General features: G+C 32.4%; 13 protein-coding genes across 13 annotated transcripts, besides 1 other annotated feature; 7 read left to right on the top strand and 6 right to left on the bottom strand.

Moving 5' to 3' along the window:
- Positions 1-77: 77 nt before the first annotated feature.
- TVAGG3_0486530 (uncharacterized protein) lies at positions 78-415 on the bottom strand (the record flags this gene model as incomplete). Its single annotated transcript, XM_001316760.1, has 1 exon — positions 216-395. The coding sequence occupies one exon, from the start codon at positions 393-395 to the stop codon at positions 216-218; it is 180 nt and encodes a 59-aa protein (XP_001316795.1).
- A 352-nt stretch (positions 416-767) lies between these two features.
- Positions 768-2,356, bottom strand: TVAGG3_0486520 (protein phosphatase regulator protein; the record flags this gene model as incomplete). Its single annotated transcript, XM_001316759.1, has 1 exon — positions 841-2,352. The coding sequence occupies one exon, from the start codon at positions 2,350-2,352 to the stop codon at positions 841-843; it is 1,512 nt and encodes a 503-aa protein (XP_001316794.1).
- A 567-nt stretch (positions 2,357-2,923) lies between these two features.
- Positions 2,924-4,406, top strand: TVAGG3_0486510 (uncharacterized protein; the record flags this gene model as incomplete). The annotated part of the gene is made up of 1 exon (XM_001316758.1): positions 2,944-4,323. One exon carries the CDS (start codon positions 2,944-2,946, stop codon positions 4,321-4,323), a length of 1,380 nt encoding a protein of 459 aa, XP_001316793.1.
- A 501-nt stretch (positions 4,407-4,907) lies between these two features.
- On the bottom strand, positions 4,908-5,930 carry TVAGG3_0486500 (uncharacterized protein; the record flags this gene model as incomplete). Its single annotated transcript, XM_001316757.1, has 1 exon — positions 4,908-5,930. One exon carries the CDS (start codon positions 5,928-5,930, stop codon positions 4,908-4,910), a length of 1,023 nt encoding a protein of 340 aa, XP_001316792.1.
- Positions 5,931-12,048: 6,118 nt separating this feature from the next.
- TVAGG3_0486490 (SEC24-related protein family) lies at positions 12,049-13,782 on the bottom strand (the record flags this gene model as incomplete). The annotated part of the gene is made up of 1 exon (XM_001316756.1): positions 12,049-13,782. One exon carries the CDS (start codon positions 13,780-13,782, stop codon positions 12,049-12,051), a length of 1,734 nt encoding a protein of 577 aa, XP_001316791.1.
- Positions 13,783-13,805: 23 nt separating this feature from the next.
- Positions 13,806-14,201, top strand: TVAGG3_0486480 (Intraflagellar transport complex B, subunit 20 family; the record flags this gene model as incomplete). Its single annotated transcript, XM_001316755.1, has 1 exon — positions 13,806-14,201. One exon carries the CDS (start codon positions 13,806-13,808, stop codon positions 14,199-14,201), a length of 396 nt encoding a protein of 131 aa, XP_001316790.1.
- Positions 14,202-14,618: 417 nt separating this feature from the next.
- Positions 14,619-15,989, bottom strand: TVAGG3_0486470 (uncharacterized protein; the record flags this gene model as incomplete). The annotated part of the gene is made up of 1 exon (XM_001316754.1): positions 14,619-15,989. One exon carries the CDS (start codon positions 15,987-15,989, stop codon positions 14,619-14,621), a length of 1,371 nt encoding a protein of 456 aa, XP_001316789.1.
- Positions 15,990-16,858: 869 nt separating this feature from the next.
- On the top strand, positions 16,859-17,857 carry TVAGG3_0486460 (5-carbamoylmethyl uridine residue modification protein; the record flags this gene model as incomplete). Its single annotated transcript, XM_001316753.1, has 1 exon — positions 16,864-17,655. The coding sequence occupies one exon, from the start codon at positions 16,864-16,866 to the stop codon at positions 17,653-17,655; it is 792 nt and encodes a 263-aa protein (XP_001316788.1).
- Positions 17,858-17,916: 59 nt separating this feature from the next.
- On the top strand, positions 17,917-19,070 carry TVAGG3_0486450 (uncharacterized protein; the record flags this gene model as incomplete). Its single annotated transcript, XM_001316752.1, has 1 exon — positions 18,020-18,412. One exon carries the CDS (start codon positions 18,020-18,022, stop codon positions 18,410-18,412), a length of 393 nt encoding a protein of 130 aa, XP_001316787.1.
- A 1,697-nt stretch (positions 19,071-20,767) lies between these two features.
- On the top strand, positions 20,768-21,130 carry TVAGG3_0486440 (uncharacterized protein; the record flags this gene model as incomplete). Its single annotated transcript, XM_001316750.1, has 1 exon — positions 20,768-21,130. One exon carries the CDS (start codon positions 20,768-20,770, stop codon positions 21,128-21,130), a length of 363 nt encoding a protein of 120 aa, XP_001316785.1.
- Positions 21,131-21,148: 18 nt separating this feature from the next.
- Positions 21,149-21,391, top strand: TVAGG3_0486430 (serine threonine-protein phosphatase family; the record flags this gene model as incomplete). Its single annotated transcript, XM_001316749.1, has 1 exon — positions 21,149-21,391. One exon carries the CDS (start codon positions 21,149-21,151, stop codon positions 21,389-21,391), a length of 243 nt encoding a protein of 80 aa, XP_001316784.1.
- A 4-nt stretch (positions 21,392-21,395) lies between these two features.
- On the bottom strand, positions 21,396-22,244 carry TVAGG3_0486420 (uncharacterized protein; the record flags this gene model as incomplete). Its single annotated transcript, XM_001316748.1, has 1 exon — positions 21,396-22,244. One exon carries the CDS (start codon positions 22,242-22,244, stop codon positions 21,396-21,398), a length of 849 nt encoding a protein of 282 aa, XP_001316783.1.
- A 453-nt stretch (positions 22,245-22,697) lies between these two features.
- Positions 22,698-27,115: part of a mobile genetic element that runs on past the window's edge.
- On the top strand, positions 25,067-25,219 carry TVAGG3_0486410 (uncharacterized protein; the record flags this gene model as incomplete). Its single annotated transcript, XM_051236048.1, has 1 exon — positions 25,067-25,219. One exon carries the CDS (start codon positions 25,067-25,069, stop codon positions 25,217-25,219), a length of 153 nt encoding a protein of 50 aa, XP_051093872.1.

Here is a 27,115-nt window from a genome sequence, read left to right as displayed (position 1 = left end):
ATATATCTCAGCTTGTGTATTCATACGAAAGAATATCAGTTAAATTGTGTCTTTCTAGATTCAAAATATGAAAATAATTAATCTTTATTTTATTTAGTCTAAATAAGTACGAGTATTTATTTGTCCGAGTACAATAAAGTAATATCTAATACAACATTAACTTCTATTTAAGTATATAAAGTTTCGAGATTTAAATTTCGAAAATATACCATTAATTATTTGGAATACTTCGATAACATTTGATGGATTGCTTCAAAATCACTTGGAGTCCAAAGTTTGTTTTTGATTTGTGTTTTTTGAGTTTCATTTTGATTTTGATTTTGCTGAGGCTGTGGCGTTGTTTCTTTTGGCTTTTCTTCTTCAACAGGATTGGCAGATTCATTAACAGGATTCATTATTTTAGCAGAAGTAACTTATTATTTTTCAAACTGTCACTTTTTAATCACTAACTTTGAAACATGAAACGAAAGTATTAACTAAAGAGATATGAGTATTAAGGTCGCGAGTTATAACAATTCTAGGAGCCCATATACATCATCATTGTGTCCATCATACAGAATCTAATCGATATCATTTTGGTCGATGCTTTTGTTTTTGGAAAGGTTACCCCCTTTTGTTATAACTTTAAATAGAACTATATTCAAGGGATATTCAATGAAAATAAAGATAATGAAAAAATTTATAAATTTTTATTAAATAAAACATAAAAATATATTTATAAAAATATATCTATATGATATTGAAAACAAAATAATGTATAACAAAATCAATAGAGCCGAAAAAATTAATCCAAATTAATAAAACTAGGAAAGAAACACCAATCATGATTTGTAACGGATCTTATGCTTGCTGTGGTCTCATTTCTGGGTTATTCGTAAACGCCTGCTGTTCAATTGCCAGCCAAGTTTGCTTTTTCATCTGTAATTGGTTTGCGCTTGCTTCTTCATTTTCCTTTACCTTCTGGTTGAATTGTGCTGACTCTTCTGGGCTCACGGAATCCATACAAATTCTAATAACGGATACAGCCAAATTTTTGATAGCTGAGTTCCAATGCTGCATGCCAGTAGCGTATAATCTAGGGGTAATTATTGGCAAGATCTCGTTAGAGTACTTAATAGACAGTTCAACAAATCTATCGTTTCTCCATAAAATCATTGCCGCTTCACTTACACGGAAAGCGTTAGATTGTACTAGATCTCCTATCTTATCGAACAGCTGCATCCTAATTGCATCGAACTGATCGTCACTAATAACCTCTAAAATATGATCCAACTGTTCAATGAACATTACTTCCTTAACCGTAGAGGATTTCGGCCAGAAAGTAAGAAGTCCCTTGAAAAAGTCGACCATTAGAGAGGCATCTTTCTGTACATATTGTCCGATACAAATGGCTAAGTTATCTGCAAAGGAATGGTAGAAATCGGAACCATGCAATGGAAGTAAGATCGAATGGAAGAAGCGCAAATGCTCTTGCTTGAGAGGTACTGAATATCCGTTAATAATACTCATAAAAATTTCAAGGATTTCGTTTACGCCGCAGAAAAATTTGTCTTCAAATAGGAAAGTATAGAGAGCATTTTGCATTTCGGTACGGATAAGAGGACGATGAACATTAAATCTGAGGTAAAGACGATGAACAAGCAATTTTAGGACAGTTCTTTCGCGAATATCTGGAGTGTTGAATAATGATATGAGTCTGTGAACGAATGATTGTGTGATATTGTCGACAAATGATTTTGGATCCATTTTAGGGTTCTCAAGGAAAGATTGGAATGCCTTATAAACAAGTTCAAGGTGCGGCCATGAAGCCTCGATGATTGTATCTGTAATATCGTCACCAATCATCGGAACTCGGGCGAGATCTGGAATTGGCGGAGTATAACGAATTATGTTCGATTTAAGCATTTGGAAGAACTCTGTTAATGTTTCTTTATCAACGATCTTTATAAAATCTGGCGAAGAAACTTGTTTAATGATAACATTGAGAAAGTTCGTTTTCATTTGAATATTTTTTACGTCTTGTAGTTGGCTATTGAAGTTACATTTAACTTTACACTGTAGAAGATATTTTCTAAAGAGGTTATTGTATTCTTCTGGTTGGACGTTATCAAAGTCAGGAAGTTCTTCAATTTGGCCATAATCACCGACCGAATATGTTGAACTGATGAATCTTTTATGCTCAATGCATGATTGTAACTCTGAGTGAGGAACAACCAGATTCTGCCTCTTTTTCAGAACTTGGTTGAGCTTCAACAAACTCGGAACAGCGGCTCTTGGGTTTGCTGACTGGGCCACCTTAGTAGCCATCTTCTGAGTAATAACTGAGCGCCTCACTACAGTGCGCGGAGGCATTTTTGAAGAAAAAAAAATTGTATAGATTTTGAAGAAAAATTGTACGTTTTTTAAGTGAAATTGTGTAGACTATTGATTTTCCTCAATTCCCAACGAACTCAGATTCCTAAATAGAAAATTTCATTGATATGACTAACAAGAAAAACATGTATTTCGTTGGTGGTGTTTTGAAATTTCTTGGTTGTAATCTTCAAGTTCCATAAAATTTCAAAGAGCGCGGAGGAGAAACTGCGCCAAAAGAATTCGATACCATATCTATGTGCATTTATTAGCAGGGAAACTGAAAAAACACTCATCTTCAGTCTATTGAACTTCAATAACTGTAAATCATTCCTCTCAACTATTCACAATATTAGAACTATTTGTTTTCATAGAGATTAACATATTAATTTTTCGTAATTTCACTGGAATAAATATTTTCACCGATTGTCATTCCCACAACACGAGGAAAACATATCGAGACCAGTACAAGTTAACTTCCCATTAAAAACTATGAATGAAGTCTTAATTAATCAAATCTTGGTTTTTTTTTTCTAAAATATTTTTTTTCTTCATAAAAGACATGTGATATAAAAAATTAAATTTTTACATATGAATTGGTTATTTGGTAAATCAGATGTTGATGTGAAAGAAAAGCGGCTAAATGATATGATAACTACCATCCAAAACGCCGATATGAAAGATTTACCGAATTTGTACGCACAAATTGTCGAATTTGTCCCAGAAAAAAATCCTTATATTCTAGAAAAACTATTAAACAACATGGTAATGATCCTCTCTAAGCAGAGCATTTCAAAAGATATCCCAATCTCTATTATTAATTTAATTCACGAAATTTTGCGTTCTGTTGAAACTTCGCCAAACAAAAATACTATATATATCCAATTGCTTAACCAGCCCAGATTCGTTCCATCCATGTTTTTGCAGTCAAATGGAATCGATCTAAGAGTTTACGATATAATGGACTTATTATTTAAATTCCAGCCAGAAAAATTCTACGAATTCGTCGATAAATCACCTATGTCACTTTCACCACTTATTAAAGGAATTGCACAGACAAAAAACGAAAAAGCGACTCAATTATTTATTGCTTTAACGCGTGGCAGGGTTGACCAGCTGAAACAGTTGCAAAGCCTCATCCAACAAAATCTTACACAATTTCCTGCAACAATGACGACTTTTCTCGTTAAAAGTTTACAAGATCTTAAAAATACAAGTTCTGATGTTGTTTTTACAGCACTTTCCAATGTTGACGACAAATATATAATCTCAATCGATGATATTCATTCGATTTTTGATACATGGCCCGTCATTTGGGGAACAGAACGTGGAATTACAGCTTTGCTTCTTCCAAACACTTCATTTAATAAAGGACTTTCAGAAGTAGACTGGACACATAACCTAGCTCCTAAGCAATTCCTATTAACTCAACAAACTGTTGCAAAATGCCAAGAAAAGATCAATTCAGAGACGAATCCTTCACTACAGTTCTTATACTGTCTTGCAATATCCTTTGCAAAGGCTTCCCAGGCTTCTTCTTCAGTTCAAACGATTATCAAATTAAGTTTTGACAAAACGGAGTTCGTAGCCGCAGCTGCCTTACAGGTTCTTCTTATTTGGACACTAAGAGACAAGTTACACGTTCAATCTCGGCTTGTTTACCTTACTGCGGCCGCAATTGTCGACCAAGAACTTTCTCCAGCTGTCAGAGCACTTTACAGAGCATTCCTTTGTGTCCTCTCTACCCAGCATCAGTTTGCAATTGGAATTGCTGGAAATGACGAACAATTACAGTACGATCCTGAAGAAAACGAGTCAATTGTCTCGGCTCCATGGAGTTTTCCAGGTTTTGGTAAATATATACAGTCAATTAGACCTGTTACTTATGTTGATTACTCAGAATCTGTTGCAGCTCTCGGATGCGTTGTAGACATGCTTGGATTGACTGAAGAAAGTGGTCAGACATCTTAAATTAGATATTGTTTTTGTTGTGGAATTATTTATGTTTGTGAATCATTTTTGTTTCTAAAATAATGTAAAAAAATTTTAATTCTATAGAGAAAAGAATAACTTAACATTTTTTAAAATATCATGATACAGTCCAAACGATTCAGGTTAAACAAATTATAAACAAATAATTTCATATTTTCTTTGGTTTGAGTTCTGACAACAAATTGCAAAGAAATTCTTTAATATGTTGCAATTCTAATTATTCTGAACGTTAAAAGATCCCAAAATTTGAATTGCAAAAGAATTAACATATTTTTCTGGATTTTTTTAGAGAATTGAGCTTTGGATCAATTCTCTGAACTCGTTTGAAGAAATATGAATTTTTGTCATAGTTTTCAATGATTAGTTCTATTTTAAAGGAAACTTAAAATTGAGCATTGAATAGAATAGACAGAAAAATATTTGTTGCTATTTAACCTGTCTATTCTTTTCTAGTTGTTATATTGTCGCATTTTCTCATTAAATCCGATGTTTTGTTATATAAAAATCGAAATCATCATATAACTGGTAAAAAGGGTAAATATTAGTTGATTTTTGATACTTCTTTAGCGGCGAAGATACTTGGAAATAAAGTATTTTTCTTGGAACGGAGTCGTTTCTACTTTTGAAGGCGCTTCCTTTGAAGGTTCTACTTGTGAAGGGTCTTCTTGTGAAGGCTCTTCTTGTGAAGGTTCTTCCGTTGAAGGGTCTTCTTGTGAAGTTACTGTGTAATCAAATTGAGCTTCACCTATATATTTGTCAACATCGCTTTGGTAAGCTTTTAAATGTATTGTATGATTTCCTGGTTGTAATTCATTAGAAATCTGTATGGCAATTGAAAATGGCTTTGTCAATTCATTTTGATCAGGAACAAAATTAATTTTGGCTTCATCAGTTGAATCAATTGATGCAGTTAATTCGATGTTGTAGTTTACTGTACTATATATAATCTCTCCTGATATGGCTACATACGTTTCATTGTGGAAAACCTTTGTTATATTTATCGTTAAATTGCCAATTAAAGTTAACGAATCTGAAATTTCATTTGATTCATAATTGTCGAATTTTAATTTAATAGCTAAAGTTTGGGTACCTAATTCAAGGGAATCTGTAATGTTGAGATTAAAGGAAAAGTTATTCGAATCCACATTGATATTCTCTTGTTGACCAATCGATGATATTACAGTAACCGTATTGATTTTAGAGTTGGATAGAAAAACTCCACTCCCTTGAATTATTGAACCTGTTTGTTTATAAATAAGCTTATTTTGAATCTGGAAACTTTTGATAATGATATAAGGATCGTAAAAAATTCTGCATTTATATGTATCATATGAGTTCATTGGAATATCAAATGAGTTTACAGTATTTTTAATTGTTACATTTTCAGTATTTGGATTTTCATCTAAATAACTTGAATCAACATTAATAGTTGAACTATAAGGAGAAAATAAAGAATATCCTTGATTTTGTGTGATTGTACAGTTTTTGATTGTTAGAGTAGTATGCTCTGCAAATATTACTCCATTTGCAAATCTATTGGTCAGATTACATTTGTTTCTATCAATAATTGAGTGTTTCAGCAGCATGGTTAAACCATAGTGATAAAGACATATTTTATTAGAACATGAATTGTTCAAAAATTGACAGTATGATATACAATTTGTATCAAAATTAGAGTATTTAATAATAAGTTGTTTCAGTATTAGATATATTGACGTTTTTAAAGATTATTTCTCCTTTTTTATGAAATGTTGGTGCCCCATATTTACTTGCTCCAGATATAGAAACTTCTCTCATGTAATTTTTCCTTGAAGTAGGATCATCCAATTCAATGTAATCATATGGATTTTCGCTTGAAGTTGAGATAGTTTTTGGATTAATAGCACAAACTCGATATTGGAAACATGAGCCTCGACTTTGATGAATGCAGCCGCCATTTCCATTTTTCAATTTTATTGAATCAAAAATTGTATTATAAACAATAAGCTCAGTAATATTAGTTCCATCCAGATAGATAATGCTAGTTTTATTTTTTGAACTAGTAAAAATTGTATCATGAACAAAATATCTTCCATCAGATGAAATTTTTGTGTAGTTTAAGCTATCTAGATCATTCCAGATATCATCAGAAGTGTCTGAATGAAAATATTTTTGGAAATATAATTTTTTATTGCAAAATAAAAGATTTTCCAGACTTAGATGATAAATAGTTAGCATACTGAATATGAAAATGCAAGTTAGATGGTTGTACATGGTGCTGTTGAATTTTTAAAATTTTACTAAATAAAAAGGTGACATTAGTCAGAAAAAGACAGGTTGAATAAGCCTAGACTTGACGAAATCAAATGATTAAAGGAACTTTCTTCTTTTATCTATTTTTTTTAATTTTTTTTTAAAGAATCTTCAGTAGGCAATAAATTGTAAGAAACGAATTCATTTGTTTTAATTCTGTCTTTGTTTCTTCATAATTTTGAATTTGAATTTTGATTTATATTTTGAATTTTGAATTCTTTTAAGGTAATATGCTCTGTTGAGTTTAAATATATAATTCTTCAAGGGATTCAATTGAAGAAAGTTGAAAGAAATACCTTAATTACTTTGGACAATCCAATTTCTAGTCGTTTTTCCTGTGGTTACAATCGGGATCGATGTAACATGCCACGTATGACAATATTTTAGACTTTCGTGAATTTAAGTTTATTTTGTTGAAGTTAGTGTAAGGATTTATTAAACTTTTGTTTTTGTGAATTCATATTCAATTTTTGAGAGAGTTTTGGGGTTAAGATGTATCGTCGATTTTGTTTTTGCATTTTTACTCATTTAGTTACCTTAAATTACGATGCTTCGATAAGATTTTGTAATCTTAACTACATTCAGATTCTGTATTTGAATTGTCAATTTCGTATTGTCATCTCGATATGCGCCCTAAGTTATAAATTTAGTCCTCAAATAGTTCTTCTTCTTTTTACATTGCCATACTTATCATAATTAACTTTCTTTTTTAATGAATAGTTTCAAATTATACTTAACGGATATGGACCAATGATCTTAAATGGCTTAATTATAGAATAAAAAACTAAAATGCAATAAAAGAAATTTCAATTCAATCATAATATGAAAAACATTTGCCAAAAGAAAGAATAACAAAACAAATCAATCTTTTATATACATATATTAATATAACTGATCACATATCCGCGATTTTTGGCTCTAAAGTTACTGCTCTTTAATTAACATCTTCAGGAAAAACAAATTTTATTGCTGAAGAGGAATATGTAATTTTTTTCCCATTCTTAATTATTGATTGAGTTAACTCATTATGGTAAGAGCCTTATCTCTGTCTACTTTTGAAGAATCCAGATCGAAGCGAAGTTTCTTTTGGATGACAATAAAATACGTAGTAACATTTACCTTCAATTTCTTGATGCAGTGTTCTTATCTTGATACTATTTTTTCCAATAGTAAGATTTCTAAGAATTGAAAAATTTACTTTGAATGGCTTAGTAAATTCATGCTGATCTTCATTTATTTTAGATCGAGCTAGATCACTATCGAGCATTGATACAATTAACATAATATCATAGCTAATTCTATCAAAAACAATATTTCCTATTATTACAAAATATTCTTTGTTATGTAACACTTTTGTCAATGATATAGTTACATTGCGTATTACAATAAATGCTTTTGAAACCGTGTTAGACTCAATGCTATCTGAATCCCTTATAATTACATTTAATACATGCTGTCCAAATGAAAAATCATCTGGATTTTCAATTTCATTATCAACTAATCTTTGAGATACATTTAAAAATGTTTGATTTTTCACTTGAATAAAATCATCAAACCATGTAATTAAGCATACATGCTGTTGGTATGTACTACAAGTAAATTGAACACTTATTGAAATTCTTGTATTTTCTTGCTTTTTTGACAATAATTTGAAGAATTTCAACTTGGTTGAAATGAATTGCAGATTTATAGAATGATTTACATAGAAATGTATCATAGTACTTGAAAGTAATATCAAATGAAGACCTTGCTTCTTTAGTTTCTATAAATACAGTGTTTTGTATTTTCACCATAATATTAACACAGTAATCCAATTTTATAATCCTAGAATTATAATCGCGTTAAAAATTTTTTATTTGTACATTTGAGCTATCACTTGCTGATATTATTCCATTTTCTTTATCATCTTCTCGTGCGCAATTATTATTCTTAATAATTAAATTATCCAGTTTTATATCTATTGAAATGTGACAAAGACATTTTCTTGATGCTGTGATATTGAAAAAAAGTGAAGATGAAACAAAATTTGAAAAGTCAGCAGAAGATATTGAATTTGATTTATATTTAAATTTTCAAACATTTTTTCCCCTGCTTTTATAAATAGGAGAACCTCGACAATAAGCCGAAAATATTGTTGTTATATAAAAATCCAACTCAGCAAATATTGGGTTAAAAATGTAATTTTTTTAGTTTAATTTTGATATTTCGTTAGCGGCGAATATTCTTCAAAATAGTGTATTTTTCTAGGCATGAAGTCGTTTCTACTTTTGAAGTTTTCTCCTTTGAAGGTTCTTCCTGTGAAGTTACTATAAAAACGAATTGAGCTTCACCTACATATTTGTCAACATCTTTTTGGTAAGCTTTTACATGTATTGTATGTTTTCCTGGTGTTAATTCTTTAGAAGTCTGTAAGGCAATTGAAAATGGATTTTCCATTTCATTTTGATCAGGAACAAAATTAATTTTGGCCGAATATTGCGAATCAATTGATGCAGTTAATTCGATGTTGTAGTTTACTGTACTATATATAATCTTTCCTGATATGGCAACATACGCATTATTGTGAAAAACATTTCCTATATTTATCGTTAAATTGTCAATCAAAGTAAACGAATCTGAAATTTCATTTGATTCATAATTGCCGGATTTTAATTTAATAGCTAATTTGTGGTTACCTAATGCAATGTTATTTATATTTGTGAGACTAAAGGAAAAGTTATTTGAATTCAGATTAGCATAAGTTTTCTCTAGTTGTTGGCTGGTTTCAATCCATGGTTTAACAGTAACTGTATTGATTTTAGAGTTGGATAGAAAAACTATACTCCCTTGAATTTTCCAACCTGTTTGTTTATAAATAAGCTTGTTTTGGATCTGAAAACTTTTGATAATGATAGAAGGATCGTAAAAAATTCTGCATTTATATGTTTCATCTGAGTTCATTGGAATATTTAATGAGTTTAAAGTACTTGTAATTGTTGCACTATTAGTATTTGGATTTCGGGCCAAATAACATGATTCAACTTTAATAGTTGAACTTTCAGTATAAAATAAAGAATATCCTTGATTATTTGTAATTTTACAGTTTTGGAATGTTAGAGTAGTATAATATGCATGTATTACTCCATTTGCATTACTATTGGTCGGACTACATTTATTACTATCAATAATTGAGTATTTCAGCTGCATGGTTAAACCATAGTGATGAAGACATACTGTAACAGAACATGAATTGCTCAAAAATTGACAGTATGATATACAGTTTGTACTAAATTTTGATCCTCTAAGCGCATATGTTGCATGATGATCTGTATCTGAATTAGAGATATTTACGTTATTAAAGATCATTTCTCCGAATCTATGATTTGTTGGTGCCGATTGTTTACCTGCTCCAAATATAGATACTTCCTTCATGTAATTTTTACTTGAAAGAGAATCATCCAATTCAATGTAAGCATATGGATTATAGCTTGAATCTGAGGTAGTTTTTGGATTAATAGCACAAACTCGATATTGGAAACATGAGCCTCGTTTTTTATAAATGCAGCCACCATTTGTATATTTCAGTTTTATTGAATCGAAAATTGTATTATAAACGAGGAGCTTAGAATTAGTAGTTCCGTTCAAATAGATAATGCTACTTTCCGGGTCTGATTCACTAAAAATGGCATCATGAACAAAATATTGCGCGATGGATGAAATTTTTGTGTAGTTCAAGCTATCTAGATCATTCCAGATATCATCGGAAGTGTCTGAATGAAAATATTTTTGGAAATATAATTCTTTTTTGAAAACTAAAAGATTTCTCAGACTTAGGTGATAAATAGTTAGCACACTGAATAATAAAATGCAAGTTAGATGACTATACATGGTGCTTTTGATTTTTTAAAATCTTACTAATTGAAATGCGACATTAGTCAGAAAAAGACAGGTCGAAAGCGATTAGACTTGATGAAATAAAATGATTATAGGAGATTTTCTCTTTTATCTATTTTTTTTTAATTTTTTTTAAAGAATCTTCTGTTGACTATAAACGGTAAGTAATATATTCATCTGTTTTAATTCTGTCTTTGTTGATTCATAATTTTGAATTTGAATTTTGATTTATATTTTGAACTTTGGATTCTTTTAAGGTTCATATGCTCTGTTGAGCTTTAAGACATGATGCTTTAAGAGATCCGATTGAATAAAGTTGAAAGAAACACCTTAATTACTCTGGACCATCAAACTTCGAGTCGTTCTTTCTGTGGTTACAATTGGGATCGATCTTATACGCCTTGCATGGCAATACTCTAAGATTTTCGCGAATCTAAGTTTATTTTGTTAAGGCTAGTGTTAAGGTTTAATATACTTTTGTCTTTGTGAATTCAAATTCAATTTTTGAGAGAGTTTTCCGGTTAGAATGTATTGTCGTTTTTCTTTTTTCTTTTTTGATCTGAAAAACACTATTATTTTTGATTCGAATGCTGTTCGACATTAAAAGCAGAAATAATCATATTCTAGAGAATTACACCTTTCCGACATTTTTGGGGTCACTTCACGCCCCTGACAAATTTGCTGAAAATTAATTTTATTGCTGAAGAAGAATATGTATTTTGTACCATTTTTAATTATTGATTGAATTAAATAAGGATGCAGACTTGGCAATTCTGAGGTCATTTTGGCAATTCTTAAAAAATTCCCGGCGATATTTCGCCCAATAAGATATACATATCATAGTTATATGTATTTGGTTTTAGAAACTAAAATATAGCATTCTTTTGCTTCTTTCAGACTTAAATAATGCAAAATTTACTAATTTTTTTTCAAAACTTCGCTCATCCAAGAATTGCCAAGCTTGGCAATTCGTGATGAACAAAATTTGCGCTTTTGGCAGTTCCGACATCCTTAAATTAAACTCATTAGATGTTGAATTTGAGTTCAATCTAATTTATATATTTTCAAACAGTATTTTTCCACCGCTTTTATAAATAGGAGAACCTTGGAAATAAGTCGAAAATATTTTTGAATCGTTCATATAACACTTAAATTCAGAATTGTCGACATTTATATAAGAATACGCACTAATACTAGGATATGTATGAAGACTTATGGCGCAAATTCCGAGTTTTCTTATAATGTGAATCAGATTTTATAGCAAAACTCTATCAGATTCAATAAGTTAATGAAATTTTGAAAGAATTTTCAAATTTCAAGGATATGTCAGATAGTTTATTCTCTTGACCCAAAAACGAATATTTACGATGACAATTAATTTGGAACTAAAAATGTCATACAAATTATTAAGCATTTTTGTGTACCTAAGTGAATGACATAGTTTAAGAACTTTGTTTTAAGATTTCGGAAATTTATGACAAAAAGAAAAGATTTATATGTTATTAGAAATATTTATTACAACTACAAAAAACAAAAATATTAGTTCTGAAGCGATCTTACAAGTTTGTCCAAGATTCCAAGATATTCTTGGTCAATCTCAGCCAAATTCTTATCAATTGGTGTGATAATTGGCAAATAAATAGGATATTTGCTCTGGTATGCAATGGCTTCTTCCGAAAATGAAGTTCCATCAGGAGAATCTTCATATACTCCATTTGCTGAAAGAACAATCTTCTTTCCGTTATTAACAATGATTTTAGGAACTATATTAAGTGATTCCGGAACAGTCGTGAACATTAATTGGCCTCCGATGTATTTCATAATCGGATCTGAGCCCAAAGCGTAAAGATGACGTGTAGAACAAACCGCCCTCTTGAGATCTTCACTTACATCGCCAACCTCTGCAATAACGTTCGCTGCTCCTCTCATTAAAGCTGATACAGCTTCTCTTTGGTATTTTTCGAAGACTTTATGCATCCAGAACCAAAGGGCCACATTCCAATTTACGGAACTTACGTATTCTTGGAGTTTTCCTGTAGATTTTATTTCGAAATTCATAACTCTGAAAATAAAAGCTGTATTATCAGGTTCGCTGATGTAATATTTAGCAGTGAGTTGGAATACGTATGATGGCTGGTTCGGAAGTGGAACAATCTCTAAAGCCAAAGGTTGATTATCTGAAATCAAGACAGGCAAAAAGATTACTTGCTCTTGTACCTCGGAAAGATGATTAGGTGCTTGTTTCCATTCAGTTGCGCATCTGTGGCCTCTGCATCTTGAAACTAATTGGTATGCAGAAGTAGATCTCGCGATATTCATTCCCTGGCCACCAGGATTTTCATTTGAGAGGATGTATATCTCGCCTTGAAGCACTTTGGCCATATCTGGAATGCATTTTGTGTAATTTGTAACAACATAATCGAGACGAACAAGGAATTTACGTAATGCTTCGAGAATTGGAGGTGTACGAGGTATTTGGTCGACAAATGATATGAAACGTAAAGGAGATGGAGTAAATGCGTTTGCAAGAGTTCCTGCAAGCTCAATTGACTTAATTACAGGGGTTTTATCTTTACTACGTGATATCTTAGCAAGGGCTCTTTCGGCAGCTGGAATTGTTTCTTGAGTAAAGAAGAATTTTGCCAAATCTAAGCCTAAAATCGCATTAAATGAACTGAATTTGGCGATGCAAGCAACATGAAGTTCTGTATTTTCTTTGTTTGGTTCTGTTGTGGTCACAGAATAAGCGTCTGGAGCAATTTGATCATCTGTATTTTCAGAATTCAATGAAAAGCATTCAAACTTTTGTGGTGGAACAAGCAAAGCAATAGGATATTGTTCACTGCCAATAAATATAATGCATCTCGCATCTTTTGGAAGATAGCGCAATAAACCAGTTAATGCCTGTTTATTTCTATTGAAATCACTTTCATTAAAATCGGTTGAAAAGTAAATGCATATGAATTGTCCCATTTCTGGATTTTTCCGTATATTAACTTGATAATTCGAATTTGCTAATTGAGCTTTAGATATTTCACTTTCTTCGTATAGGTGTTGTGTGTGGCATATTGAGCACTCCCATTTTCCGTTTTCGATTTTACAAAAAGGTGATAAATACCCTTGACAAGCAGAACAGCGAATTAATTGCTCGACAGTTGCATCAATTTCAGCGGCAATACCTGGAGTCGTTGGTGAAATTGCAACTCCAAGTGGTATTGGAGTCTTCTTCTTTATTTCTTCCGTTAAAGGTAAGAATCCTGTTGTTGCTTGCATAATTGTCACTTTTTTAATAAAAAATGGAAGCTTCAGTACAGCAGAAAGTGATATTCGATCCGGAAAACAACTACAAGATCAGGGTGATTGAGCCTGAGCAGTTCAAGGAAACGCAAAAATTAAAGACAGGTTGCGATCAATTCTCGACAGAAGTGAACGAATTTATGACTAATGTTAAACAGTTCTTAGAATTTATGGAAACACAAAGCAGACGTGTAGAAGATCAGAAGCTCAGATCAATCGCATTACGTAATCGCGTTCAGGATGAAATTGAATCCAGAAAACGTGCTCAGGATGATCTTCAGAATGTAATAGAGGCAAAACAGAAGCAATTAGAAAGATTATCAGCAGAAATTCGATCTTGGGAAGAATATGAAAGACAACTTTCCGAAAACAAAGATAAATTAGCTATGATTTAAGAACTTGAAGTTCTTACTGTTAGTTTGTAATTCGTGTTTTAAAATTAAAAATAATCTTTTTTCATTTGAAAAATTTACTATTGCAAATCAAGATAGTTGCATTTATTTTTAATAAGTTTCTTTATGCTCATCAATGTTCTCAAAGAAACACTATAAACACCTTTGATATATTTTAAAAATTCGGTTTCAAGTGGAGATGAGGGTATTTCTTTATTAAATATAACATTTTAGTCTTTTCAAAATAAGGAGGAATAATATTTACGAAGATCTGTTGAATATTTTAAGATACTTTCATTATTTCTAAATTGAATAAAAGGGAATTGAATCAAAAGAAGATCAATTTAGATATTGTGAAGAAGATTAAACGTGAATATGATGAAAATAAAATTTTTAGAATGAATTAAGAAATATTTAACTTTAAACGAGCACCATCAGCTGTGTTTCACTTCTCTCTGGATCTGATCTGCGCTTGAGTATAGTCTTGCTGATAAAAATGGCACCTACAATAACACCGATCAGTAAAATTATTCCAACACTGACACCAACACCGATTTTTACTGCTCGCCTTTTACTGTTTCCTGATTGAAGATTATCTGTTTCTTGTCTATCATATGTTGGATAATCAGACATTGTTGGTGAGATTGTTTTTGTTGTTGATTGTGATGGAGAAGGTGATGGTGTTTCAATTGGTGTTTCTTCTGGGGAAATCTCAGGTGTTGGTATTGGTGTTCTGACAGGTGAAACTGCAGGAGTTGGTAAAGGAGATGGTGTAGGGGATCTTGATGGTGATGGTGACATTGATGGAGTCCTTGCTGGGGTTTGTGTAGGAGGAGGAATAAGAGACATTGTTGCAATATTTAGTTCTGAGTTACAATCTATTGGATAAATCGTATATTCAAATATTTTTTCTTGGTAAGTGATGGTTACATCAATACGTTTTCCAACTAATGTTTGATACTGATTTTCTGTATAATTACCAACTTTAAAACATACACCAGCATGAATTAAATACAGATTTGTTCGCAAGTTTGTATAGCCATTAATCGATTGTAATTCATTATCAATTTTGACAGTTATTGATAAGTCTGCATTATCAGGAATTCCTGGTGCCCAGAAGCTCCATTTTGTATATATAAACCTTGCAGGGAAATATCCAGGTGGAGGATATGTTGTAAATGGAAGATGTGGATCAGATCCACGACTAATATAAATAATTCTCATAGCAAATGCTGTGTGACGTTCTTGCCTTGCTGCAGCAAAATTTGGGCCTAGTACTAAATAAGATAAGGCCCACCTTCTATTTTCTACGGCATTAGGATCACTTCCATCATTTGAGCGAATAAATGATTGAATTGCATTTGAATAATCATAATTTCCACTTCCATAAAGTATTGTTCGCATTGCTGCCATACAACCACTTCCTGCATCCGCCGAGTAACATGCATCACCATAATTTGGCCTTTTACTTGAATGTAGATTTTCAACAGTATATACTGCGCAATGTCTTGTTAAATTTTCAGCTTCATCATCAGGATAATACCTAATAAAACTTTCACTATCAATTCCAACAAGCCATCTCATGTAATTAAATTCTTTCAATCCTATACTATCATCTGTGACTTTATCATAAGGTTTTAAATTACAGCTATAGTATTGATTTGGATATGGTGATGCTGACCAAGGAGAATATTTTGTGCTTGAGACGTCTGTCATATATCTATTACATATTTCTTCTTTGGAACGCTGTTCAAGCTTAGTAAACCTAACGCTTAGCAAAGAAACAAACATTGATTTCTGAAAAACTGATAAAACATATGGTTCACAAATAACGCAATTCAATTTAGTTAATAATTAATATTAGTCTATGTTGTATCATTATTGATTGAATCTCCATTTGTCACTTTTGCAACGGTATTTTCCTAATTTGTGAACTGTTGTAAAAGTTTTTGTTAACTATAGTAAACCCTCAATACCTATTAACAAACATTTGATTTTATCGTTAGGCTGTGGCGAATTCGTTTCAAATTCAATGATTTTTTTTTCTTATGACCTTATGTTTTCTTCAATTGTTTGGATTTTCTTTCCTTTTCTTAGAGTTTCAGGTGTATGCGTTTCTGTGCGATTATTTTCTATCTTAACTATAAGTTGTTAAATTGTTTTTTCAAAATTGGATAAAAATTTTTGTTATGGCGAGTTCTTGTTCAATTTGATTCAAAAAACTTATTGCTCCATTTGTATTCATATGTTCTTTCATTGATTTTCAAGAATTGAAAATACTTTCGGAAATTTCATACGGAAACTGATGCATTGCGCATAACTTCAGCCATTATACTTACGATAATTCGTATGGTTATACCTTATATTTCATTTTGCAATCACATTTCTTAATTTCTACTAAACCATCGATATTTGTGATAATGCATCTCTTTGGATATCATTGTTTTCAATCACTTCTAGATAGCCTGTAGGATCATGCATTTAATACTAATCTAGCGCATGAATGAATATAATCTCATTTGAATCTTCGGGGTTCTTTGGGAATTTAACCATAGTTTCTCGATAAAATATGATCTAATTTTCATGTCAATATATTTAATGCATGAAATGATGTAACCCATTTTAAATTTTTTTTTTGGCTGAATTTATTATTCAAAAAACAGAAATGTCTTTAATTCTTCTTGTTGGAGTTCCAGGATCAGGAAAAACTACACTTGCTAATAATTTAAAGAAGAAATTTGATGAAATGAAGCAAGATTGCGCTATTGTTACCGAGAAAGGCGTTGAAGCAGGAACATTCGACTCATCAAACAACGAAAGACTCGGCCGAAGTGACTTTAAGGCTGCTGTTGGAAGAATGCTTAGCTTGGAAAGAGTTGTTATTTGTGATGGAATGAATTTCATCAAAGGATTTCGATATGAGATTTTTTGTCTGGCAAGAGAGAACCATCTCCGTTGGTGTGTTGCTTTCTGTGATGTTGATGATGAAACTGCATTCAACAGATCTAAAGAAAAATACCCAAATGAAAAAAGATTAAGAAAACTCATTGGAAGAATGGAGAAACCATCAACCAAAATCAAATTCGATAATCCTTTAATTGTTGTGAATGATGTGAATGATGAAAATACTATTGATAGCATAATTAAAGCTGCATATAATAATAACGCAAAACTAATTCCAAAGAAAGCCACAACAAGCTGCGCAGAGACTGCTCACTACAATGATAAAGTTGATCAGCTTATCAATCAATTCTGCCAAGAGTTAGAAAAAATGCAAGCAACAACACCAACAGGAATACCAATTACAATATGCGGCGCAACATTTACCCCTAAGAAGAAGTTTACAGCAGGCCATCTCAAAAAAGCAAGAAGAGAATTTGCATCTCGCGCTAAATCTCTTTCAGAAGAGCAAAATGTCGTTCAAATCTTTGCTGATAGCTTAGAGGTTATTCATTAATTGCAAAATTCATGAAAATTGCAATTTATTAATTATCATATCAATAATTAGTGAATTCAAAGCTATTTATGCCAGAGTCATTATATACTACTAGATTGTCACATGATTAATGACTATTCATGTGATTCTTTTTGAATTTTATTTTTGAAAAACTTATTTTCTTGTTTTTGTTGACTAAAAATATATAATTATAAACTTTCCTTCCATGCACATTATTATTTACTGCTCTTGCAATGATGGATTTATATCTGACTGTTCTCAATTTTGAATGCAATTCAAAAAATTGTTATCCAACTGGTTGTATTTTGTTGTATGTCGGTAATTAACCGATATTCAATGTAAAAAATTCCAGAAAAGTGACAAAATGACTCTTAATATTCTACTTAGTATTGAGAGTTTTACATCGACTTGTCCATCGCAATCTATTGTTGTAAATAAGGTCCAACTGTTAATTTGTCAATTTCATTACGAACATGGTCCAGAGTTGGCTTTTCCTAAAGATTTCGATCAATCAGAATATATTACAAGTCTTTTCCCTGCGAAATGGGCTGATGGTAAATGCCTGATTTGCAAGGTTGGAAAATACTATGTAATTTCAATAGGAATTCTTTGCCAAAATATTCAAACACCACGTGGAAACTTACAACTATCAGTTGGAATTGTTTCAACAAAACCAATATTTACAAGACAGCAACATGAGTTCTTGATTGATATCCAAAATAGAATTAGTGTAGCCAAATCTGTTGATTATAACTAAATCAACGAAGATGCTAAAAGATGCAATGTAATATCTGATAGTCCTGTTACAATCAGTGATCTACACGGATTCTTTTCTAATCAAAATGTAGTTTGCAAAACATTTTTGCATTCTCCAGAAATTCTCTTAGATCTATGGAAAGCAAGGCTTTGCAGAATCAAAATATCTATAGCCAATACAACTGATATATACATTTCGTCATATCTTTCATATTTTATCGCTTCATCTACTGTATCTCATAGATCAACTGAAGAATGTGCATTTCATATTGAATTATCGCAGATGCAAGAGCTTACAGATGTATCTTTACGTGTTTTCGCAATCACACATCCAGTTTTAATGTCAAATGACCGTTCTCCAGTTAGTTTGAAGAGCAACAACGAATTATATATTGACGATAACTATAAATGGTTAAAGAAGGGTACTGGCCGTATTTTGAATCAATTAAAAGAGGCTTTATCAACAAATAATGATATCAACGTAATAAATGTGTTATACAATTCATCCTACGTTCTTTCTACTTGGATTCATAAATCATCCATTCAGAAATCCGAACTTGCTACGGCTAATTTGAATTCTTCTTGTATTCCATTCATCAAACACTTCTTAATTGCTGAAGATTCACCCGCCGAATTTTCTGACTCAGGCTGCTGTTAAATAAATAATCTGTCTTTTGTATTTTTTTAATATTTTTTTAATTTTTTTGTATTTTTTTATATGATGAATAGCAAAAGTGATATATACAATTGTGAGTATGTTTGAATATCAACTATATTTATTATCATCTATATTCAAATCAATGAGATTAAAGTAGTATATATAGCGGGTTGTGTGACCTTTTTTGTAAACGTAAGAATTCATACAATATAGAACGATTTTGTATCATTTTTTTTAACATATGAAGTAAAAAATGTATGATTCTTACGGTTTTTATTCTTACGTTTTTGAATAAATCAAGATTTAAAAATGATACAAATTGTAAGACATTTACACTCAACCCATACATAATGAAATAAAAGAAGTTATATATAGATGATGTCAGCTAATCCGTGATAAATGAAACCAATGTTTAAATCCTGAATGAAGTCATAAATGAGTAAAAAGAAATTAGAAACAAAAAAAAAAAAAAAAAAAAAAAGGTAGTGGGGCTTCCAGGCACTTCGTGCCCTCTAGCCCCGAAGATGTTTAGTATAAATGAAGTTTTTATTCGGAAAATTGTTAGTCTTCTGGTGTGAATTCGGAGGACTCTTCTTCTTCCTCCATTGCTTCTGGGAAGAAGCCTTCTTCTGGGTCGAAAACATTATATAATGTGTCGCTTTTCACAAATTATATATGTTTTCATGTTTGTCACTTTTCTGTCACTTTTCGGGTAAAAACATTTTTATTATTATATATAAATGAATTTTACAAAACCACCGTTACCGTTCTTTGGAAATAAGAGTAAATGTAAAGATATTATATTGAGAGAACTTAAGAAACTACCGAATGGTCTAACATTTGTAGATTTGTTCGGTGGAAGTTTCTATATATCCCATTTGTGCCATACAATATTCCCAGACTCAAAGATTATATGCAATGACTTCGACAACTATATGGACCGTCTCAAACATATACCAGACACAAACAATATATTGAAAGCGTTAAAAGAAAAGATACCTATAGGTAAGATGGAACGTATACCATTAGATAAGAAAAATATTGTGAGAGAGGTTTTGAAAAAAGCAGAATATATAGACTGGGATAGTATATCTGCTAGACTATTATATAGTGGTTCTATAAGAGTTCATGACATTGAAACACTTATGTCAAAAGTTTTATATCTTAACTATACAAATGTTTTCAAAGAGGACATAGAAAAATATATTGAGGGTATAGAGTTTGTGAGATGTCATTGGACAGAGTTGTATGAAAAATATAAAGACAAGGAAAATGTTTTCTTTATAGTGGACCCGCCGTTCTATAACACATGGGATTTTCAATACCAAGTAGACTGGACTTTGAGAGACTCTTTAGAAACTTTAGACGTTATACATAACCATCCATGCTTTTACTTTACATCCGATAAAAGTGGTTTGGAAACCGTTATGAGATGGTTAGAGGACATACATGACTATGAGTTTAGATATGACAAGATAGAATATGAGAGAGGTCCTATAAACTGGAGAAAGTGTCACAATAAAGAAATTTTATTAGTAAGTAAATGTGGTTTGAAATCGGACTACTTGTTTTAGGTTTTTTCCATTGTGTCATTTATTTATTTGACGTGGCAGAAAAGTACAGAGAATATGAAGATGAACCAATGCCTGCAAATGTTCAGTATATGTACTCGTAAGAGATATTTTTATCTAATATTAAATGGACGCACAGAACTTAGCGAATGCACAGCAACCTGGACAACCAAACCCAGAGAATATTCCAAATGAAGTTAGAATACAAACTGCAATGGCAAACTATGGTCAAGTGCCAACAGATGTACAAATGCAAACTGCCATGTCAAATGACGCTGCGTTAGGTTTGCCACCATGGTATGCAAATATGAGATGGAAAGAGTTTTATACAAACCCTGAAGTGGGATATAAACAACTTTATGCAGATGACGCGAACACAGGAGTTGACCCAGAATATGTTTTCTACCAGAGGAGAAACAGAATGTATGAGCTCCAGTTAAAGAATGCTATGGAACTCAACAGGAAACGTAAGAGACTAGGCGGACATTAGATTTTTACATATAGTAAAATGGGTTTCTTCAGTAGTATTGGAAACTTCTTCAGAAGAGTTGGAAGAGGTATATGGAATGGAATAAAAACCGTAGGAAGAGGAATTTGGAACGGAGTCAAAAATATTGGTAAAAGGGTAGGTCAGTTCGTTGGTATTATACCTAAAGACCCTGAACCAGAAGAGCAAGCTCCTGTTATACAACAGCCTGAACCTGCACCACAGTCTAGTTGGCAACCAAATCCAACACCACAACCGTATTAAAAAATTATATTTTTACCGTTCGATAGTAGTTGTATATGAAACTAAGTTCTAAGTAAAACGCATGGTATAATGGAATTATTCTTTTTCTTCCATCTGTAGTAAACCATACTTGAAAGTCTGAAATACTTCCACTTGGTGGTTCGTATAACTTTGTAGGTTTTTCGTAAAAGTCATTTGCCAAGCATAAGAAAGAGTTTTGGGCGCCAGAAAATGAAGCATGAACAATAATAGCAGCTGGGTCGAAAACATCTTTAAATAAATATGGTTCATCTCTTGCATATCGACTGTAAATATTTGCTAAAGGAAGTTCGACTTTCTGATTTAACATTCTTTGCAAATAATACCATGACATTGCAGTGAATTCTGTATATATTTGTTCGTCTTTATTTGGATTGTTTTCGTAGATTTGAAATGACACTTGTGAATTTTGTTTGTCATATACAATTCTCACATAAAGTGTGCTCTCGGTATTTGCATATTCATCAGCATATTTTGCATAACATGAATTTATTTTATCTTCTATATTTTTTAACGCAGTCTGTAGAGAAGATGAAAGGTCAACTTGTATTAGCTCAATTTCTTCCCACATTTTTCGTTTCCCTTCAGATATATAATCTATATGAAACCTTACAATAAATGGAAAACTTTTATCTTCTACAGACACAAACTTCATTCTACGAAAGCCAATAGCTTTTGTGACAGATGGGTCTCTTAGCCATCTTAATGGGTAGTCAAAACGATAGCCTTCATGCTTTACGGTCTCTGTCTCAAACTTTTGACCGACATTAGTAAAAAGTTCATCTAATGGTTTAGTTGTAGCAACTCTTGAATTTTCTTTTTCTATTGGAAGCATATTTTATCTAGAATAAAAATGTCGAAAGATATTGCTTCCATGAGAGAAATACAACACAACCGACAACTCATTGTGCAAGCTCTAAATAAGAACACAACAAACTTTTCAAACTATTCTAAGATATCTGAGTCATTGAAAGAAGGAAACTTAAAACTGACATTAAACCCAATGACAGATGAGTTTCTGTTTCAAGACAATAAGAACCATACTGTCTGTATAAATCCAACAAAAGGAACTTTAAACGAGAAACCTATAAATGAACTTCTTTTGAAAGCAGATGTTGACAACAAAGCTGACAAAGAATATGTAGACGATGCAATAGCAAAAGAAGAAGAAAGAGCTAACAATGCTTATGCAACAAAAGAACATACTCATCCTGAACTAGCAGACAAAACATATGTTGACAATAAAATGTCAAGTGAAGTGACAAGAGCTGAAAACGAATATTCTAAAAAGACTCATACACATTCTATATCTGAAATAACAGACTTAAACGTTAGCCTTGAAAATAAGGTAGATAAGGGACTTATGGCTAGTGTGTTAGAGAAGAAAGCAGATAAGGAATATGTGGATGAAAAAGATAACGAAATGAAAGAAAGGGTTGACTGGTACCATGAATGGACATCGAAGATTTTAAAAACTAAAGCCGATACAGGATGGGTTTCAGGATGTTTAGACCTTAAAGCAGATAAAACTTATGTTAACGATGAGTTAGAGAAGAAAGCAGACAAGAACCATACACATACAAGTTTTACAACTGTTGCTATAGAAAGTATTGAAGGAACGGTTGAAGAAACTGGTGGGGATGCAATATATTGTAAACCTCCTAACTTTCCACAAGGTTTAACATCGGATGACGACATAACGACGATGAGAAACATTAGATGTAAAGATGTTTATGTCATGAAGGATGAACATAATATTAAATTCACTGCTCAAGATTTATATGACAAGAAAGCAGACAAAACAGAGCTTCAAACATTAAAGACAGAAATACTTCAAACATTATATCCTATAGGCTCTATTTATACGTCAATGAACTCTACCAGACCAGAAACAGTTCTGGGTTTTGGAACTTGGACTCAAATAGTCGACAGGTTTTTGTATTGTGCAAACTCTTCAAAGGAAACAGGTGGAAGTAAAACGATTTCAGGTGAAAATTTACCTGCACATAGTCACTACATAGATTTAAGTACATCTCAAGCAGGTTGGCATAAGCATAGATATTGGGATTGGTCAGCAATGATAAAAGGTAAAGGATATGATGTTAAAGACAACGTTAAGTTTGCTATAGATTGTTACTGGAGTAACACTGAGGGAGGAGGAAACCATACACATCGCGTTTCAGGATATACGCAAACAACGGGACAAAGTAAAGACTACATGCCACCTTACATGACAGTTTACGCATGGTATAGAAATGCTTAGTCGTCATTTTCAACTTCTTTAGCATATTCGTCAGGAGTTGTCTTATATTTGTTAGGAACTGTCTTTGAAAGTATACCACCTTGAACTTTGACAAGTTTGAAACGAGGTCTGACAATAGTAGTTTTATCTTCTGCTTGCAGTCTGTACATTTTGCCATGTTTGCCTAAAACTTCATAATATTCTCTTGTATACTTTCTTCTATTTTTACGAACACGAATGTGAGTACCTGTCGGGTTCCCATTGTTGTCATAGTCAATAGTATTTTCATATGGGTCGCGTTTAGGTATTTCTATTTTTACTTTGTCACCTTTCTGAAGTTTGAAGCCCGGCATTCTTTCTTGTTTGTCTCTTTTGACTAAATTATTAAATATATAGTCTTTCTCTAAGTCAGGGTTGTTTTTCATTTCTTCGGGGGAGTGGTTTCCCAAACCTTTTTGTTTACGGCTATTGTAAATATTTAAAACTTGTCTCATCTTTGCCATGGAGAAGTGTCTATACTTGTCGTCATATGACATTTCATTTGCTTCACCACCTTGTGGTTGGTTTAAGTCTCTTAACATTTTTATACAACCGTCAATGACACCAAGAGCAGAATGGTTTTGGTCGACAATGAAATATTGGTTTACATTTTTTGAACGCAGATAGTTTTTTACATCATCTGATTTGAAAGAACTTTCACAGTCAGATGTCAGTTTTGTTGGATGGTATTTGTCAACGAATATTGTCAAAGCTGCTAAGATATCTAAAATATTTTTGGACTGTAATGGTATGGCTTCACAGTATCTTGTGTTTTGACCGACAAATATTAACCAGTATGGTGGTCCATCTTCTCTATACCTCGGAATGTTTTCCAAGATATCCATAAACCAAGCATTTGGTGTTGAACTAAAGATTTTTATCATGAGTGCTTTTTTTGTTGCTTTAGAAACATAGGGGTCCTTGTTTGGATTCGTCATTTTTTAACCCATAAGAAATGGGTTTATTTGGCGCATTAGCAGGAGTTGCATCCAGATTTTTGCCCGCAGTGGGAACAATAGCCAGAGGTGTATTTGGAGTTGGAAGGAAGATTTTGAGTACATTAGGTATACTTAAAGAGAAAGCACAACCTATTATACAAACTGTACAGAAAGGTTGGGATGTAGCACGAGATGCAGCAAATCTTATTCCAAATCCTGAAACAAGAGGAAAAGTTCAAGGATGGATGGACAATGTAGGAAGACAAGCAGGAAACTATTATAACAAAGCAAATGACTACTATAACCAAGCAGGACACTATATGGACCAAGGTGAAAGATTCTTTAACAGAGGATATAACCATGCACAACAGTGGGTAAACAATAACCAACCTCAACCGCCTCAAACGTGGGGAATGTAAAGTTTTTTACTGAGATGAAATGAACAATACAGCATTGAGACAAATGGGTTCAAGATGGATTTGTCGACTTCCAGCAGTTACACAACGTGTTTGTCAAGTTCTTCCTATACCTCAGGAAGTTTTAGACCGACTTAAAAAACCTAAACAACCAGTTGAAAACAAACCAAACTAAAATTTTTTACTGAGATGAAATGACCGAAGAAGTTGAAACGGTAGATTTGACACCACAAACAAAAAGTTCAGAACTATTGTCAAAACCTGTCAAAGAACTTACAGATGAAGAGAAAAATTCAATAATAGAAAGTGCCAGGTCTGGAAATACAAACCCTAACTACAAAGTCACTTTTCATAGAAATGGAACGGCTAGTATCTCAAAAAAGAAACAGACTCTCACAAATAAAATATTGAAGTCTGAAGGAGCTTTCGAGACAACAGATGGAAAAGTTTACTTCACTGACCAACAGTTCATTATAGAACATCTCATTGACTTAGAGTCGAAATATTCTAAACTTTACAACAAACACAAAAAGTTGAAAGGAAAACAAAAACAAATGGCATATGATATTTATGAAGATGTTGACGACACAACTGTTCCTGCAGGTGAGGTAAAGTCAGAGGAACCGAAAAGTGACGAAAAACCGATAGAAGAAGAAAAACCAAAAACTGAAGATAAACCAAAACCAAAGTTTAGTTTCCAAACTAAACCAAGTCAACCTTCATTAGCTGGTATGGGTTGGCGTCAAAGACTTATGGCAGCAGGCGGTTATGTAAAGTAAAGAAAAAAAATATTTTTTTATTTTTATAAAAATGCCCCCATATAGAATGGATAGAAAATCTGCTAGAATAAAAGCAGAGTTACAAAGATATGGTTGGAGAGTTTCGAAGAAGTTTAAATATAGGAAGGGAAGACCCATAAAAGTCTATGACAAATTGTCTGGTCTTCGCTACGAAATGGATTTGGAAACAGCACGTGCCAATTATCCAAACAGACTAGAGAGGTTAGAAGAAGAACGTCTTATGGACATGCCTTTCGATGTTAGTGAACCTCAAGTTGAAGGACACGACGGCTTTGCCAGATTCTACTGGAAACATGACGAACAATTGCATCCTTTGAGAAGGAAAAAAGGTAGTGCAGAGGATGGTCATGCTCCCATGGAAAGAACAAGATATGCATATGAAAAGTATCGTGAAGTTAGAAGTCAAATTAAAAATTACATTCTGGTCGAACCTTTACAGTAAACTTTGACGAAGGAAAGAACAAAGAAGGCTTCATGGGTGTACTTGCTGCAATTCAAGACGGAAATAAGAAAGGACACAATCTCAGATTGACCATAACGGATTTGGATGGTCACATTTACTATGCAATGGCAATGAACAAACAGCTGCAAAACTTCTTGACGCTTTCAAGACTACAAAGAGAGAACAAATGGTTGACTCCGCTCAGACATTTTGAATGCAATTGAAGGAATTGCAAGTGTCAAGTTCGAATGGTACCAACCTAACCCTCAAGCAGTCAGACAACATGCTGGATACTTTCCGTTCATAAATAAGTCTGACATTGACTTGACAAGGTATGGAATTTACAATTCAATTGAAACAATTGTCAACAACCTTGCATTCTTACATGTCTTCAGGAACTCTGGTCTTGTTTCAGAAGAGAAGAGTGAAGTATCTTGAGTCATGTGTGAAGACAAGGTACATTCTCAGAGGTCAATTGGCAAAAATTGCACCGTTGGCAAATGTCAATATCCGAGTCAACATACCTACAGCTAAAGGTTCTTCACATGACGACTATGTTGTTGACAAAGACTTACCATGGTTGAAGATTGTAATTGTCCACAACCACTTCATGTTGAACGAAAGTCTTACAAACCCATGTTCGAAAAGGCAAGTGCAACATTGTCAGAGCTGTAAAAATTCTTTTCGAGAAAGGTTTGTTAGAACCAATTCCAGATGACAAGCTGACAGAAACTTTTGTACCAAAAAAGACGAAAACAAACTTTTCACTGTTAGCAAGACCAAAAGTTGTTCCAGACAAAGTTCTAGTACAAAAGAAGTACACAATTCC

The sequence above is a fragment of the Trichomonas vaginalis genome, chromosome II, assembly GCF_026262505.1.
Source record: "Trichomonas vaginalis G3 chromosome II, whole genome shotgun sequence".
NCBI classification, from domain to species: Eukaryota; Parabasalia; order Trichomonadida; family Trichomonadidae; genus Trichomonas; species Trichomonas vaginalis.
The sequence above is the reverse complement of the archived record's forward strand: the minus strand, read 5'-3'. Positions and strand labels throughout refer to the sequence as shown.